The sequence below is a fragment of the Colobus angolensis genome, unplaced genomic scaffold (genome assembly GCF_000951035.1).
Source record: "Colobus angolensis palliatus isolate OR3802 unplaced genomic scaffold, Cang.pa_1.0 Scaffold147, whole genome shotgun sequence".
In the NCBI taxonomy this organism is placed as follows: Eukaryota; Metazoa; Chordata; class Mammalia; order Primates; family Cercopithecidae; genus Colobus; species Colobus angolensis.
The window spans coordinates 3,046,375-3,064,697 of record NW_012114566.1 but is presented as its reverse complement, the minus strand read 5'-3'; the positions used below and the strand labels follow the sequence as shown (position 1 = coordinate 3,064,697).

Genomic DNA, 18,323 nt, shown 5'->3' with positions numbered 1-18,323 from the left:
GCTCTACAGGGCAAGAGATATTGTTGGCAAAAAGAACAGTCTCTGGAAAAAAAAACAGACACACAGAAGAGCATGGTACATCCAACAAATTACAAGGAACTTACACAGTTGGAGCAAATTAAACATATGTAATTATGGAATCAGTTCACTTTACAGAGTAAAGGAAAGCTAGGAATAAGTCAGAACATAACACACAATGACAACAAATAACAAACATTACAAGGCTTCTGTCTTGGGCAAACAGGTAAATAGAGGAGTTGTCCCCAGAATATGGGAATAAAGAAAAAGAGAAAAATACAAGAAAGGGAAACGATCAGTTTGTAGATCTATTGTGATTGGAAGTTCCCCAATAATAATAACAATAACAACAACAACAATAATAATAATAATAATAATAATGGCTACCATTTCTATAGCATTTTTTGAGTTAGAAAGCTCTCAGTTTATCGCTTCAGATGCATGTACTGTTTATCCAGAGTCTCTGAGAAACATAGAATTATTTGTATTACTTTCTGTATAGTTTAGATAGGCACATTTAACCACGGACTGGCTAAGTGACTTTCTCAGAATCGTTTAGGTAATAAAATATTACACTGAGGATTTAATTCAGTTTTCAGACTTTGGTCCTAGACTTTTCCTATTACATCATGTCAGAGTGTCTAGTAACAAAATAACTGTGGATCATAAACATGTGCAAAAGCCATCCGAAAGAGGGATAAAGGAAAAAAAGAACTCCAAATCCTGTAGTTTCTTCTATTTTAACAATTATCCTTTTTAAAAGATTTAAAATTAGGACAGGTGAGGGCTGGGCACAGTGGCTCATGCCTGTAATCCCTGCACTTTGGCAAGCCAAGACGGGCAGATCACATGAGATCACGGGTTGGAAACCAGCCTGGCCAACATAGTGAAACCCCCTCTCTACTAATAATACAAAAATTAACTGGGCCTGGTGATGACACAGGACTGTAATCCAAGCTACTTGGGAGGCTGAGGCAGACAAATCACTTGAACCCAGGAGGTGGAGGTTGCAGTGAGCCCAGATTGTGCCACTGCACTCCAGCCTACATGACGGAGTGAGACTTTGTCTCAAAATAAAGTAAAATTAGTATAGGTGATAAAAGTTTTTTGGAAAGTGAAAAAAGCTACCTAAATCATTACCAGCATGCCTTATTTTAAAAGGCATACTTTCATTTATTTTCCTTTACTAAAATTCTGACAATAGTCTGTTAGAGGCCAGGCACAGTGGTTCACGCCTGTAATCTCAGGACTTTGTGATGCCAACGTGGGTGTGGATCACCTGAGGTTGGGAGTTAGGGACCAGCCTGGCCAACATGGTGAAACCCTGTTTCTACTAAATATACAAAAGTTAATTGGGCGTGGTGGCACGGGCCTGTAATCCCAGCTACTCAGGAGGCTGAGGCAGGAGAATTGCTTGAACCGGGGAGGTGGAGGTTGCAGTGAGCTGAGAGCAAACCACTTTACTCTAGCCTGGGCAACAGAGTGAGACTCTGTCTCAAAAAAAAAAAAAAAAAAAGAAAGAAAGAAAAGTCTGTTAGGAAATCCACAAGGAAATACTAGGTCCCATTTTGAATTTGAAATATATGTTAATGAAAATATGTGAAAGACACTCAGTATTTGGATCCATTATTGCCAATATGGATAATGACAATGCAAATAAATTTAGAAAGACACATTTTACCCTCTGTATCTTGATATTTTAGAATGTCCTTCAGCTTTTTCTATAGTTGGAATAACTACAAAGTTTTCCAAGACCAGCAGAAATATTACTTCCTCTCTAAAACATTTTCTAATTGTGCCTAAGTGATCACCACATGTTGAACATTTAACATTATATGACTGTTTTTAGTTGAAATGTCTTTCTCTACATCTAGAACGTAACTTCCTTTAGCACAAAGGTCATGTCTTAATCATTTTTTGTGTCTAACACGGAGACTGTTAAATTCACTGTTGAAGAAGAATAATAAATGAGTAACTAGATTTACACAGAGAATGAGGTTATGACTACAGAGACCTTGTGCCTGCATGTATGCACAAACCAATACATTGGTATGTTAATAACCTGCATGTTTCAAAGAGAAGAGTCATGAGGGAACTTTTGTTGCGATGGAATGAAAGGCAGACCAAGATGAAAATTCAGTTTCTGATTTCTGTGGAGAAATACAGAAATATTTCATTAAACTATGTATTCACATAAGAAAAACTTTTTTAACTAAGTTTTTAAATCTGTCCAAACAGCTCATTTCAGTATTCTCATATTCAGGCAAAAACACACAGGGAAATAATATAAATGATTAATTTCATAATTCAAAGTCAGAAATAATTGCAGTTGGAAGGAAAAAACTTCGAATTTAATACTTGAATTCAGAAAAAAATAGTAAAAGCTGAGAAAACCTTCTATTTAATCAGTTTTATAGAAATGCAATGTATAATATTCAACTATAAAAGACATTCTCAAAAATCGCAGAGGCCTATTGTTATGATTACAACCAGACATTCTTTTATGTGTTTATACTTCATTATATCTCACAGAATAGGTACTGTTTGGGGCTGAAATTTTACATATGTGATTGGGGTAAACATTGCATATTATCTGGGTGCAATTTAGGTCTCTTCTTTCAACATTTTCCCTGCAGTTCTGATTTTTAGCTTTAATTATTTATAATAAATTTTTACATAAGTAATTTTTAAGGATTTCATTTCAGAAGTTAAAATCACCATTATGTTTAGTACAGTCTTATTGACAAATTTGAAAAAAAATAGTATAGCAATGGGACATAAATATGGAAAGGAAATGATATCTAGCCATCAGAAGTTAGCTACCACTTACCGAGAGAAAAAATAAATCCTGTGTTTTTGAAGGCTTGTGCTTACCTGAGTACAGTTGAACAACCCTTTCCTTCAGTGTAGAAGAGTATTATCCATAATATTCTTCTGCTTGATAAGTACTTAAATAGACAAATCATGTAATAACTTACATAAAATCAAGGCAAATCATGTCCAAAGATACATACAATCCAGATTCAATAGGTTACCTAGTAGGAGAGTATTACTAAACTAAAAATATATTAATATGCATATTTCATATGAAATCAGATAAAACAATAATAGCTAATATTTGCTGAACACTGGCTACATACTTATCAATGTTCTACGTTTGCTTCATATATTCTCTCATTTAATACTAACAGTGACCCTATGAGAAGAAACTGTAATTGCTTATTTTCGACATGAGGCAATCCAGGCTCAGGAAGGCTAATTAAAGCTCCTAAGTTCACATAACTAGTAATGAGAGGACCTGGGATCTGAGCCCATGTAATCTGTTTCTAGGATTTCTTTGCTTCAGATGCTATATAGTGCTCATTAGAAGAGAAGTCAGTGTACAAATCTAGAAACCTGAGTCCTTGTTCCAAGTTTCCCCATCATAATGAACAAAGCAGATAACCTTTTATATTCTCAGTTATCACTTTATCAGTGAAAGCTTTAAGCTACATGATCTCCAGTACTCCCAATAACCAGAATTAAAATTCTCAATTATGTTATACTATGTCCTAAAATCTGAAAGAAATAAAATGTCATTTTTCTCAAGAAATTTATGAGGTGGTTGTGAAGATTTTTTTTTTTTTTCCCAAAGAACTATTTGTAAGCATAACAGTTTTTCATGTCTTCCTCCATCTAGGTAAAATTATTATTCACTCTTTTATACTTCCACAGTAAAATAATTGTATTAGCTGAAAAGTGAAAATGTGAGACTATAATGAAAAACTCTGACTAGAGCTAAATTTCACACAATTCATAAGTGGGGAGTAATTTGGAGAAGTGTATTTGGGCCCAGTAAGAAAGGGTTTTCATTTGAGGGAGAGAATTCCAGTTTTGGAACTCTTACCAAACTTATTGAGAGTGATGTAACAGATGTTGGGCTTCATGAAATAATACGCTTTTTCTCTTCTTAGTGTATTGGTTCATGATGATGGTAAGACTACCAGATGAAAAATTTCAAAACACAAATGAAAATTTAAAATTGCAATTATATGGAAGTTAGACCACTTGAAATTTGTAGTTTACTTAACAACTTAAGAAATATTATTATTCACATCCAGTAATTTAATTTGCAATGCTTTTACTGATAGCATTGATCACATGTATTGATCAACTATAATGAAGAAAACGTTTTTTCACTTTTGAGGTGTTTAAAGGGCAAGTACAATTACATGTAGAATAGCTAAATAGAATGATGAAGACACTCTCTAATTAAACCAATTTGGATATGTTATTTTTAATGTTATAGAAATCATTGAAATATTACTTTTAACTTTTATTTTCTTATATGCAATTCTTAAAAAAATAACATGGCATATAGAAGCACAAATAAATTGAATCATATCTAACATGTGAGGGAAGCTGGAATAAATATACTTCAGAGAAATCAAAAATTAGCATGTTAGTATTCCCAAGATTCAAAGTCAGTAAGGCAAAGAGTTGTTCTGATTTATTTCAACAAGATAAACTATCTTTTTATTTTTACTTCTTTCTGATTCAGTTTCTTCCTTCGTATCTCTTCTGTCATGATCCCTAGTATAAGCAACAAGGCACTTCTCCATAAATTTATTAGAAAGGAATGAATTTTATGTTTTCCTAGAAGATGTATTTCGCTGACATGTGTTCACTTTTCAAAAGAAAACTATACCAAATATAATTCAAGATTTTAAAAACCATAGCATCATCTTTTGAGGGACTTAGGATCTATTATTACTTGATAATTTGAGATTTTCAAAGTATGTTTACAGTTAATATGTATATACAAAAACACTGCGTAGGAATTCCAGTATTGGCCTATGTGAACTTGACTTAGTGTTACCAGACCCAAGTCTATTTTACATTTTGACTTTCAGAGATCTTTGAATCTTTGTTCATAACATTCCACCTTTTGTTTAGGTTTTATCAAAAATATATTGCTTCTTTTTTAAGCACCATATTTCATTAGTACTTCAATGACAGTTTGACTATCAAATAACTTTTGTATTATCTTTATAAGCCATACTTTTATGAAAACCAAGAAAATGATTGTCAAAACACAATATTGCATGTGTTCTTTACAATGATTATTTAGGTGAGCTTTGTATTTGATAGTGTTTTTTTTTTTTTCCTGAAAACTCTTTCCTTTTTAGTATGTGTTTAAAATATCTGAACATAATTATGTCTGTCAGAATTTATGAGAAAAAAATTTCTTTTAAGAATGTTTTAGATTTAAATTGAATATACAGGTTTAAATCATATAAAACATTTTTAAATCAAATTATTTGGATGCAAATCTTCTAAATCTGAAGAACTAATTGCTAAGTATTATACCTGGCAAAAAGAAAGAATGAAATAGAGAAAAATCTACTTGTGTTAATAGATTTCAATTTCAGAGTTGGAATGTGAAAACAATATTAAAGATCCTATAACTCAAATCTTTATTTTTATAGACAAGGAAACATCTAAAACATAAAGTAATTTCTCTTACTTTGAGGAAAAAACAAAAAACAAATGGCTTCATTAAACAAAGAAAAATGTCTAAGTAATCTGCCGCTTATACGTTATTTGCATTTTATCAGGTGTAATATTTATACTGAACTCAACCTACTTATATAGTATCAATATTACTTACTTCATTTACTGTTTTTTCCCCCACTTTCTGAACTGTCCTATCTAGAACTTCTAATAACATAATGTAAATCACTGCTGTCCAGTAGAACTTTCTATGATAATGGAAGTGCTCTATGTTTATGCTGTTAGATACGATGGCCACTAGACACGCGGGGTTACTGAGTACTCGAAATGTGACTCGTGTGACCAAGGAGCAATACAGTTCATTTAATTTATTTTATTTTAATTAGTTTAAATTTAAACAGTCATAATTGATTAGTGGGTACCGTATTTAACAATGTATATTAAGGAAATAAAATGTGCACCTCCATAATTCCTTTTGACTTTTTCATAGGTCACACATCAAAAGAGAAAGTATATACAGTGATAATTGTATTCCTTCAACATTGATAGGTACCTTTTGAAAATTTACGTATGTTAGTTTTGAACATCTATAATTGGTTAACACTTGTGATAGTATTATATAATATTATTGTTATATATGAGTTTGTGTTCTAAAATAAACATATGTTTAAAGTTATATGAATATTTCAAATCATACTAGATATGTAATAAAACATCATAAGAAATTTTGCATCAAAGGATGCTTCTTAAAAGCTGCAATTCAGAGAAATGGCAAGAATTAATGTGGAAACAGTTGAGCAAAAATGCAATATATCGTTTGATGATTTGCTCCCAGAGAATCTGTAAACAAAATAGTTATGGATTTTCTTTCCTAGGTATTTGTATTGGATTGACTGCTGCGAGTATCCTCATATTGGTCGTGTTGGAATGGATGGAACCAATCAGAGTATTGTCATAGAAACCAAGATTTCTAGACCTATGGCACTAACAATAGATTATGTTAACCATAGACTCTACTGGGCTGATGAAAATCACATTGAATTTAGCAACATGGATGGATCTCATAGACACAAAGGTTGGTCCAGTAGCATAAATATTTTAGTATTTTACCAGATCATAAAGTATTTATTTAAAAAAATATATTTATCTTATATGCTTTCTCTCATCAAACATTTAATTTAAGGTTACATTATTATACTCCTTTATGAAAATATTGGTAAATAAGAATGAGACATAATTATTCAAAAATTATATGTTATGCATAAGATATTTTACACTATCAATGTTTTCTTTAATTGTATTTTTCAAAATAGGTTTTCTAGTAAATGGGCTGTAGTTTTATAAATTAATATTCACATGTGTCCCAGTGGAATTGAAATAGAAGTTTATTTGCTTGTAAATATGAGACTATTCCTGCAATCTGCTGGGATTTCAATTTTCTTAAAAAACTGAGTAAAAATATAGTTTTATAAGTTATCAGTTAAGCTGTGTACATGACTAACATCACTGTTACCTAATCACAGCAGCAACAATAATTAACATACAAAATAGTAGCATACAAGGATATAACAGAGAAGATGTCACGTATAGTTAAACATGACATGGATATATACCACAAATGACTCAAATTACATCAAAATGTTTTAGGTAACGGGTAGCTTTTTAAGAATTAGACTTTTTCCTGAACAAATAAATGAATTTTTATTAATCTTCACTAACCTAATGTCACCTTTGTTATCAGGGGTTTACATTTCCAAGCATCACTTAAAATAAGAATTTCAAAGAGAGGTCCCAAATAAAGTCTATATGTTAATAACAGTTTAGCTTGTCAAGTTGCTTCCTTTTCTGGCATTAAGCTTAAGACAAAAACTCTTGGAGGAGGGAAGGATGAGAAATGGTAAGGAAGAAAGGATTATTCTTAATCATCAAGTAATACTCTGCCAGTGTGTTCCAGTGTGGAATAAAGCAATGAGTTTAAAAAGAGAAAAGGTAAAAGGCACCAAAGTTACACCACTTAATAATTTTACCTATATTCCTGTCAGTTGATGTTTAAACAAATACATCTTTTCATCGTTCTAATTAGCAATGCCGACAGGAAGTTTTTAGAGGTGCTTTCTTAAGGGTAAGAGCATTGCAGTAGGGAGAGTATAGTTGGATGAGTCACTTACTTAGGTGTTGACATTCCAATTATGGAGATAAAAAACTCATCAGGATGCAATTTAAGTGAAAAATTATTTAAAGAACACTTTAGGATTTTAATTACAGCAAAAGGAATGCTGACAGATTGAAATCACACTTAGCATTTAGAAGTTGTATCTCCCCCAAAGAATCAATAATGAAATGTTCTGCCTCATTCTTGGGTTGCATAGTTGAAAGTTTTATTGTGACAATCAATATTTTTCCTATGTGACCATAAATCTTTTCATTTTTAGCCTCCACATAAAGTGCTAGGTGGTTGTATATGTATTATTTTTTGCTAAAATTTCATTGTACACCAAAATTTATATATATATTTTGATTAGGTAGGTGACTATTTAAAAACACCGCAGCATTAAATATTTGCCTTTCATTTGAGTCTTTGAAATTTGAAGCTAAAATTGTTAAAAAAATATTACATCTATTAGAAACTATTGACTTCATTTCCTACTTATTAAAAAATTAGGCCGGGCTCGGTGGCTCAAGCCTGTAATCCCAGCACTTTGGGAGGCCGAGACGGGTGGATCACGAGGTCAGGAGATCGAGACCATCTTGGCTAACACGGTGAAACCCTGTCTCTACTAAAAATACAAAAAACTAGCTGGGCGAGGTGGCGGGCGCCTGTAGTCCCAGCAACTGGGGAGTCTGAGGCAGGAGAATGGCGTAAACCCAGGAGGTGGAGCTTGCAATGAGCTGAGATCCAGCCACTGCACTCCAGCCTGGGCGACAGAGCAAGACTCCGTCTCAAAAAAAAAAAAAAAAAAAAAAATTACGTCACTTATGTAGTGACTAATGCTTTGTTAACCTTAATTCAAAATTAAGTCCATGTTAAAGTGTACTGGTGGTGACTTTGGATAGAGAGACATGTGTAACAGGTAGAAATGGCGCTAAATGTATTAAATAGTAAAATATTTGGCTGAAAGATAGTCTAGTATGATGTTATTAAAAATTTCAAACTTGATTTTGAAAATGTATCAAGATTCAAATGGGAAGAAAAGTAGAATTACAGCCTTCAGAATATTTTCTCCTGAAGGTTTTCTCAGAAAGACTCGTGAAAAATTCACTAAGTGCCTTATCAGGCATCTGCCAATATCTGAGCACAGGCCAATAATTATCTGCTAGTTACTAATGAGGTACTAATTGGAGCCAGCCTGAATTATGCCAACTCTACCATCAACGAAAGAAAGAGCCATGAATTTGCCATGTTTGTAAAGAGGTATTGGATTATTCTACTTGCATTTGCCACATAAAGACAAAGAATGCTATGGTTTCCTAGTTGTTTATTTGCAGGTGGAAAATGAGACATTCGTATCAATAACTTTTGTGTTACTTCATCACTAGCCACATTGTTTTAAACCAAACCAATGTTATTTTTCTCATTTATTTTATTTCTTAAAACTGAAATCTGAGCTAACCAGAACGATGAGACAAGCCAGTCATGATAAAGTAATTTGAGAATATAAAAAATGTATGAGAGTTTTCAGAACAACAGCCCTTTCTCATCAGCCAAATTTTAGAAAAGTCACCCCTTGGAATTTATGATTTAAAAAGTTGGGCATTTTTCCCCCAAAGATATTCCAGTTTACACCACAGAGTAGTTTTATAAATGAAGCATTATTTTATTATTATTTGTCTAGTTCAAGAATATCTGAGGTTTCTAAAAATTCTGTGACTTAAAACAAAGGTTCAGATTATCTCCAAGGTACATGTGCCTTACAATTTGTGTGAGAACTTCCATTCCTCTTTCTTTGCTCCCTGATACACGCTAATTCACCCTCCTACCAAATCTACACACCACATTGAAAACCTCAACAACAAATTCCAAAATATATCAGTCAATTTACTAGCTTAGGAAAATTTAGATGCAATCTTAGTCACATGAACCTCTCCCTAATCTTTATCTCTCTGTATCACTCTACTGTTATTCACTATAGTAACATATGATATAATATTAATAATATCGTGATACAGTAAAAGACATGCTACTGAATAAATCAGTGTATTTTAATTTACATCTTCATTCATTTCTTTTATTAATTGCTCTGATTTCTTCTTTTTAACTATGACTATCATTCATTCATTCATTCATTCATTCGATATTTACTGACCTGTCTTTCTGTGCCATGCACTATACTAGGCCCCTGGTGTTGCAAAGATGAATAAGTATCTACCTCCAGATAATAATTCAATCGACAAAACCAATATGCAGGAAAATACATAAATTAGATTGGTTATAAGAAGTATATGCAAAATATTCCAAAAATGCAGGCAGGAGTAGTGAAGACTGCTAAAGTGGGAAGATCTTTGAGCAGTTTGAGAGATTTAGCAAAAGCTCCCCGTAGAGGGAAAATGTAAGAAGGATTCTTCACACAGAGGGAACAGCATGTGCAAAGATGTGATAGAGTCTTGAAATAGCATGGGGTTTACTCAATTTGGCTATGACTGGAAGTCATATAAGAAGGAGATAATGACACTAGATGAACAAGGGCAAATTGGGGCCAGATTGTCACAAGCCTTGTATGCTAAGTAATTTGGAATTTATCCTTAGGTCACAGGGAGCTATTGATGGTGTTTAGTTGATGGGGTGCAGTTATTAGATTTGACAACAGCATGTGAAATGAAAGACCCTGGAAGGGCAACCAATTTAGAGACTGTTAAAATATTTTAGGAGAAAATGTTTGAAGTGATTATAGCTGTGGGAATGGAGATACAGTGTTAGAGTCAATAGTTATGTAGTAGACCAAATTGGAGATATATGTAAGCTTAGAAATACTGGTAGTGTCATTATAAAAATTAAATAAATGATTTATATTATTATTGAATTAGCTAGGGGAAAAGAATTCCAATATTTGATGACTTATTAGTTTTGTATATATTTGTACATTTTTAAAAAGAATGAATAGTGCCAAACTAAGCCTAATTTAGATATTCAGAATCTCTATGTTACGATGCTCTACTTTGGTGGGAGATGCGTTAATTTTAACAGCAAAAGCACTATTCTAAAGATGTGATTAAACATTCTATATTATGTCCTTCCCTAAAAGGCATTTCAGAAAACCTGATAATTTAACTAGAATAAAGTTCACAAATAAGTGACACTCTTTCTGCCTACTCTCTCTTGAGACGTGGAATAGGTCCAGTGAGAAACTTGGCAATTTGAGGATGTTTTCCAGGTGGAAATATTCAGTTTTTAAATACATTGTTATACAAAAGCACATTGATCCTAATATATGAATAAAAATATTATTCTTGTAGGTCCATATATATGGGACTGATTCCTTACAACTCCCCAACTGAAACCCTCCTAGGAGAATTTTAGGCTTTGATTTTAGATAAGAAGTAATATGCCTTTGCTGGAGTACTGATCTTTAAGTGAAAGATTTCCTCAAACTGGAGAAATAAAACCTTTAAGATCTTATAAGAGGTCTGGGAACCTCAAGGAGCTGGGTCAGGTTGGGATGGGATCTACTGCTAACTAGCTTATTCACCCTGAACAGTGTAGTTAAATTCCCTGGGCCTCAGTTGCCTCATTTGTAGAAATAAGGGTGTTGAAAAATATTACATGAAAGGAAAATCCAGAACTAAAATTTTAAGCCTCCAGTTACATGGATCAATCAACACTTTCAGCATCTTTGCCAAATCTCCACTTTTTAATCTCAAATGAGTCTCCCTTAATTTAAACCTAAGAGAGGGAGGTTGGAAATCTGTAATAATTAAATGCTTTCTCATTCAACCTTGATGAAAATATTAAACTACCAAAACAACCCCATGTCCTGAGTGATATCATAAAGGTTATTAACATATTTTAAAGTTGAACATTTGTAAACTAATCAAAGTAACGATGAGGGAGAAAACCTATACTCTTGAGTGTTACCTTGTACTGTATGTTTTACACATACTATTTAGTTTGTCTTTCAACAGACATTTTCTTAGCCTGCTAATGGGATTCCAATAACAGGGGTCATCCTCTTATGAACCAATTATTTTATTAGAAGCCTACTGATTTCAAGGGACTGTGCTTGATGCAATATGTGCTCTTGTAATTATTCTACCAATCTATATATGTAATAAGTGCTATTAAAGCCATTTGCCAGCAAGGGAATATGTTCAAAGAGATTAAGTAACCTGTCCAAAGTCACAGAGCTAGTGATCAGGAGAATCAAAATTTGAACTGAGATCTACTTAATTCCAGAGCATGCTGTCTTTCCCGTTCTCACACAGCACCCTTGTTTTTGAACAGACAATTGAAGATTGAAACCTGCTTCTTAAAGCCTCTAATATTAATAGTTATAGCATAAGTGTACACCTACACAAATAAAATTGTATCCACACCTGAAATCTTTTGGATTGATTTAAATATTGGACAGGTAAATTGCATAATACGTGAGGAAAAACACACAAAAACAAAGCCACTAGAATATGATTACTATAAAAGAAAGCATGTATCTCAGTAAATCCAAATGTTTTTTGTGTCTTTTTCAAAATGAAAAGAGCAATGATGTTGCTTTAAAATGTTTATACTGTGTCTTAGTCTGTCTGGGATGCTTTAACAGAATACTATTGGCTGGACAATTTATTCCTTACATTTCTGTAATCCATGATTAATCAAGGTGCCAGTAGAATCAGTGGCTAGTAAAGGGCTCACTGTCTGCTTCATGGATGGCGCCTTGTTGCTGTGTCCTCTCACGGTAGAAGGGACTAGTGAGCTCCTTGGGGTTTCTTTTATAAGGGCACCATTCCCATTTACAAGGATAGAGTCCTCATGGCTTAATCACTTCCCAAAGGCCCACCTCTTAGTACTATCACATTGGGTATTAGGTTCCAATATATGAATTTGGAGGGACGTCAACATTCAGACCATAGCATTCTATTCTTGGGCCCCCCAAATTCATGTCCTTCTTATGCGGAAAATACACTTATTTGATCTCAATAGCCCCCAAAGTCTTAACTTGTCCCAGCACTATCTGAAAAGTCTATAATCTTATCTATATCTTATCTAAATCAGATATGAGTGAAACTTAAGACATGATTTATCATTCTCCTGCTGTGAACCTGTAAAATCAAACATGTTATCTGCTTCCAAAATACAATGGTATGCTGGGCATAGGATAAACACTTTCATTCCAAAAGGGAGAAATAAGAAAGAAGAAAGAGGCAATAGATCCTGACCAAACGCCAAAACCAAAAAGGAAAAAATTAAATCTTAAGGCTCCAGTATAATCTTTTCTTAAGAGCATATCTGGTGAGAGCTCAGAGGAAGAGGAAAGCTATAGAGAAAGCTTTAATATTCTTAAATAAAATCCTCTAAATTTTGCCTTCTGGATACACAGGTGTGGCTGTTGGACCCCAAAAGTTCCAGGGGGGCCTGCCTCCATAATTTTACTCGATGTAGCCCATTTTCCACCTCTCACGGGTTGGAATCTCATGCCTGTGGCTCTACCAGGCTGAAGTTGGAAGCTGGTGGCTCTAGCAGTCTGGGGTTTCTGGGTGACTCCACCCCCCATAGCTCTGTTTGGCCTTGCCCTATAAGCGACACCACAGTGGCCCAACCCCATGGTTCCATTATTCATTGCCCCAATAATAGGAGTTCTTACTGTGGCCCCACGCTTGTGGCAGTTGTCTACCCCAACCCCAAGGCTGTCTGTGGCAATTTTTTTGAAATTTAGATCAAGGCAGCCAGACCCTTGCTTCATGTTCACTCTGTGCCGTAGTGGAAATTCCAGTATGTGAACATCACTAAGACTTACTATATTTGACTTCCAAAGGGACAACCTGAGTTGTTTCTGGGCCTGCTTGCACCACAGCTAGGCTGGCTAAAGAGCACCACACTGAAAGGTGGGGAGAAGAGCCTTGAAATTGTTCTGCTCCCAAGCCTCTGGCATTCTGGGCCTGTAATGGATGGGGTAGCCTTGAAGACCTCCAAAATGCTTCTGAGGTCATTCTTACATTGTCTTGATAAATAGCACCTGGCTTCCACCCATCTATACTAATCTCTTTATCAAATAATCCCTTGGCCACACCCTTGATATTCTCTCTCTCACATGCTTGTTCATTCTTTACAAGATGGCCAGGATGAGGATTTTCCAAATCTTTTTCTGCTTTCATTTTGGTTATACATTCCATTTGTAATTCCTTTCTCTCTTCTTGCATTTTACTATAAGCAATGCAACAAAGCCAAGTACCTCCTTTAACACTTAGAGATTTCTTCTGGCAGATATCCTATTTTATTGCTGTTAAGCTCTGCTTTCCACAAAACAGTAGGAAACAAACACAATTCAACCAATTTCTGTGTCATTTTCTTTTCTTTTTTTTTTTTTTAACAGACACACAAAACATGTTCCTCATTCCCATTTGAGGCTTCATCAGTATGGCCTTTATGGTCTGTATTGCTACCAACATTCTGATCACAACCACACAGATAATCTCTAAGAACATTAAAGTTTCCTCTATAGCTTTCCTCTTGTCAGCTCTCACCCCATTTGCTCTTAAGGTCCTTCTATATCAATGTACCTTAAAACTCTTCCAGCCACTACCCATTACCCAGTTCCAAAGCTACTTCACGTTTATAGTACGTGATGTAATGACAACCTCATTTCTCAGTATGGATTTCTCTTACTTTGTTCAGGCTACTACAACAAAATACATTAGACTAGGTAATTTAGACACAGCAGAAATGTATTACTTCAGTTCTGGAGGCAGGAAAGTTAAAGACTAAGGTACCAGCAGAGTTGGTGTCAGGTGAGTGCTGGGTCTGCTTCACAGATGCTTTCTTGCTGTATCCTCATATGGCAGTTCCCTGGGGCCATTTATATAAGGTCACTAGTTTCACTCATGAGGGTAGAACCCTCATGACAATCACTTTTCAAAGCCTCCACCTCTACCTTTTAAGACTTTTTTCTTTTCTTTTCTTTTCTTTTTTTGAGGTGAAGTCTCCCTCTCTCTCCCAGGCAGGAGTGCAGTGGCTTGATCTTGACTCACTGCAACCTCTGCCTCCTGGGTTCAAGCAATTCTCCTGGCTCAGCCTCCCAAGTAGCTGGGATTATAGGCTCCTGCCACCACGCCCAGCAAATTTTGTTTTTGTTTTAATTTTTACTAGAGATGGGGTTTCACCATGTTGGCCAGGCTGGTTTTGAACTCCTGACCTCAAGTACTCCACCCGCATTGACTTCCCAAAGTGCTGAGATTACAGGCATGAACCACTGCACCAGGCCTAATATTGTTATATAAAATATTAGGTGTCAACATATGAATTTTGGGGAGACACCAACATTAAGGCCATAGCACCATGATTTAGTGGGATATTTGCATATTAAAGTTTGCTATGTTAAAGTAACTACTACATTCCCTACCTACAGCCTTCTCTGAACGGGTTGTGTATTAACATAAGATAAAAATATCTCCTGAGAAAAATTTTAGAAATAACATTGCATATATACCTTAGCTTAGAGATTTCATTTTCCATTTAATGAAAAGAAAGTTGAATATTAGAAAATTCTATTTTGACTGGAATTTATTTTTGATCACTTGTATCAAAGTAAATAAATTCAAATTTACTTCTTTTTAGTTTTGGTTGTTTGGGCCATTGAACTTCAGATATCTTAGGCAGAAAGGTAGTATTTTGGAAAAGAAAAGACTGAAAATACTGTGTGAATAGTAATAACAAAAGGGTGAACTAAGAAAAAGTTATGTTTGACCTTGAGTTTTTAAGTTTATATGTTCCAATAAATTGTTTTTCTCAGGATACTCTTCTGTGTATCAAAAAATGATTTAACCTTGTGTTAAGTCAGTTGGTTATGTACATATTTTATCCAGCATACTGGAAAAAATTATACTCTAACTGTTAATTCTCTCTGAAGAGTAATAGTTGGGTATGATTCTGAACTATAGTTACCACTGAACTCTTTTATATTTCGTGAGCAAAATTGTTTAGAATTTCTAGCAATTATGTTCACTACAGCTCGTCATTTAAAGGATAACTGTTTCTGTACCCCTAGACCTGCAGAGCCTCATATTAAAGTGTCAATATTGTAGTCTAAGTCTATTGTTTGTTTATTGCTCTGGGAATTCAGTTTGTGTTGTAAGGGGGCAGTTCTGTGTTTGGATTTAAAAATCTAAATCATAACCCATGCAGTGTTAGTCTAATTAATGTTGGAAAAAGGAATCTAGATCTCAGCATGTTACTGGTGAAATGGCATAAAATATGTTTTAAGAGTTTGTTCTGAAGACAAAAATAAAAACACTGAAAGAGACAAATAGAATATTTTGTGTTCACATATTCCGAAACCCAATAGCTCTTGCATTTGGATTTTTAGAAAATTTAAATGTCCACTGTAGCCCACCAAAAAAAAAAAAAAAAAAGAAGAGGAAATTGAAAGAATACTTCCCACCAACCACCTCTACTATTTTATAATATTCTAGAGTGTTTCTTTCATGGTAAGATATTGCATTTTAGTACTTTTGAAAAAAAATTCTATCATTCACAGTCCATTACAAACAGTAGACTTCACAGGCTATTTTATGCCCACAGTGTTGATGTGCTGCTGTTTACAATACAATAAAAGTTAATGGAAGGGAGCAAAATACAATTCAGTTACTATAGAAATGTTTCTAAACCAGTAAAATAAATTGAAATTAACTGCCATTTCTAAAATGTCTTAGAATTTCAGTGTCAATCATGCCTTTCAGTTTTGTCCTTTGAATACATTAAATTCGTATATATGCTTAGGGATTTTTTTGTTTGTTTTGTTTTGTTTTTTTGCAAATGTCATGTGTTCCACATGCTTGTAAACATAGGGACATTTTAAGTATTACCCTCATTTGAGTTTTCGATCATTTTCAACAACCTCATCTATTCCAAATACAAGGTGGTGGAGTATGTGAAAAGAATAAGTAGATTAGGGATCAGTAGGTTTACTTCAGGTTCAGTTACTTCCTAATTTAGGCATGTTGTTTTGGCAGACGATTGTGCGTTGTTCTTATTCATAGAATAGGGGTTCTATGTATTCAGTGACTTCTAACATTTCTTAACAGGAATTTGGCTGAGGTTGAATCTAGGACAGAGAAGCACTATTCTACCAATTCTCTCACTTACTCTTCCCTTTTGCTGGGATATTTGTTCCTGCCCAAATCTCTTGTTGAATCATAATTGCCAGTGCTAGAGTTGGGGCCTGTTGGGAGGTGGTGAGTCATGGGGGCAGATCCCTTATGGCTTGTGCTGTCTTCATGATAGTGGTCATTTAAAGGTATATGGCACCTCCCCACCTGCTTCTTGCTCCTGTTTTGCCATGTGATGTGTCTGGTCCCCCTTCTTCCTCTGTCATGATTATAAGCTTCTTGACGCCTCCCTAGAGACCTAACAGATGATGCCAGCACCATGCTTCTTGTAAAGCCTGAAGAACCATGAGCCAATTAAGCCTCTTTTCTTTATAAATTACCCAGTCTCAGGTATTTATTTATAGAAATGCAAGAATGGTCTAATGCAAACACATTTGAAAATGCTTGTGATATGTTACACTCTTTTACATTTTTATTTTAGAAATGGATTTATCATTCCAGGAATATGAGAAGATCAGATACTAAACTCATGTAAACAACTATACTTAATATCTGTCCCAGAGGCAAATGCTTTTCAAGGCCTTCTGTTTTTTATTAAGACTCTCTAACAAAGAAGTTCCTTATGTATATGTATGTTGAATATAATAATTCTTATAGTAAGTACTTATAGTCAGGTTCAGACTCTCACATTTCTGTGTACTGTGAAGGCTTTATCACCAGCAGAGGGGCCCAGAAAGTTTTGAAGCAAAAGGAATATGCTTTACCAGGTGCATGAAGCAATGTCGCTTTGTTTACTTGACAGGTTAGAGAGAATTGTCATCATCCTACTAATGTATTTTTAGTCAGTCTTGTTTTCAAAAAAGTATACTACAGTTTAGAGAGTCTGCTTTATAAAACGTTACATTCATTAACAGGAATACTCTTTAGATAGTAAATATTGAAATGGCTATATTTGACCTTCTATTATAAACAATTTAAAAATAGGTAAGAGACAGGAAGGGATTAAATGATATTAAATCTAATACTCCTAATCTATATGGACAGTACATATTATTGAAATGAGAATGTAGACAAATGAGGTAAGAAATGCTAGAAAATAATGGGCCATGGATGCCTTCAGCTCTAATAATGGCTTAAATCTGAAAAAGATTTCTAAATACAGTATGAATTTCTTTTTTTATTTTATTTTGTTTTATTTATTTATTTGCTTATTTTTTGAGACAACGTCTCACTCTGTTGCCCAGGATGAAGTGCAGTGGCACGATCTTGCCTCACTGCAACCTCTGCCTCCCGGTCTCAAGCTATTCTGCCCCAGCCTTCCGAGTAACTGAGACTACAGGCATGCACCACCATACCTGACTAATTTTTATATTTTTAGTAGAGATGATGTTTCACCATATTGGCCAGACTGGTCTCGAACTGCTGACCTAAGGTGATCCACCCTTCTTGGTCTCCTAAAATGTTGGGATTACAGGTGTTAGCTACCACTCCTACCCACAGTATTAATTTCTATGCTTTGACGTTATGTATTACACTTATTTAACTGTCCCAGTATAAACTAC

The 18,323-nt window shown here is 34.4% G+C and overlaps 1 protein-coding gene across 1 annotated transcript in view; it reads left to right on the top strand.

Moving 5' to 3' along the window:
- The window catches only part of LRP1B (low density lipoprotein receptor-related protein 1B), a 1,318,888-nt gene that overhangs the window by 1,050,143 nt on the left and 250,422 nt on the right, over positions 1 to 18,323 (top strand). Inside the window, exon 59 of the mRNA XM_011935709.1 lies at positions 6,387 to 6,586. Coding sequence (XP_011791099.1) covers positions 6,387 to 6,586 — 200 coding nt within the window. The remainder of the gene's footprint in view (positions 1 to 6,386; positions 6,587 to 18,323) is intronic.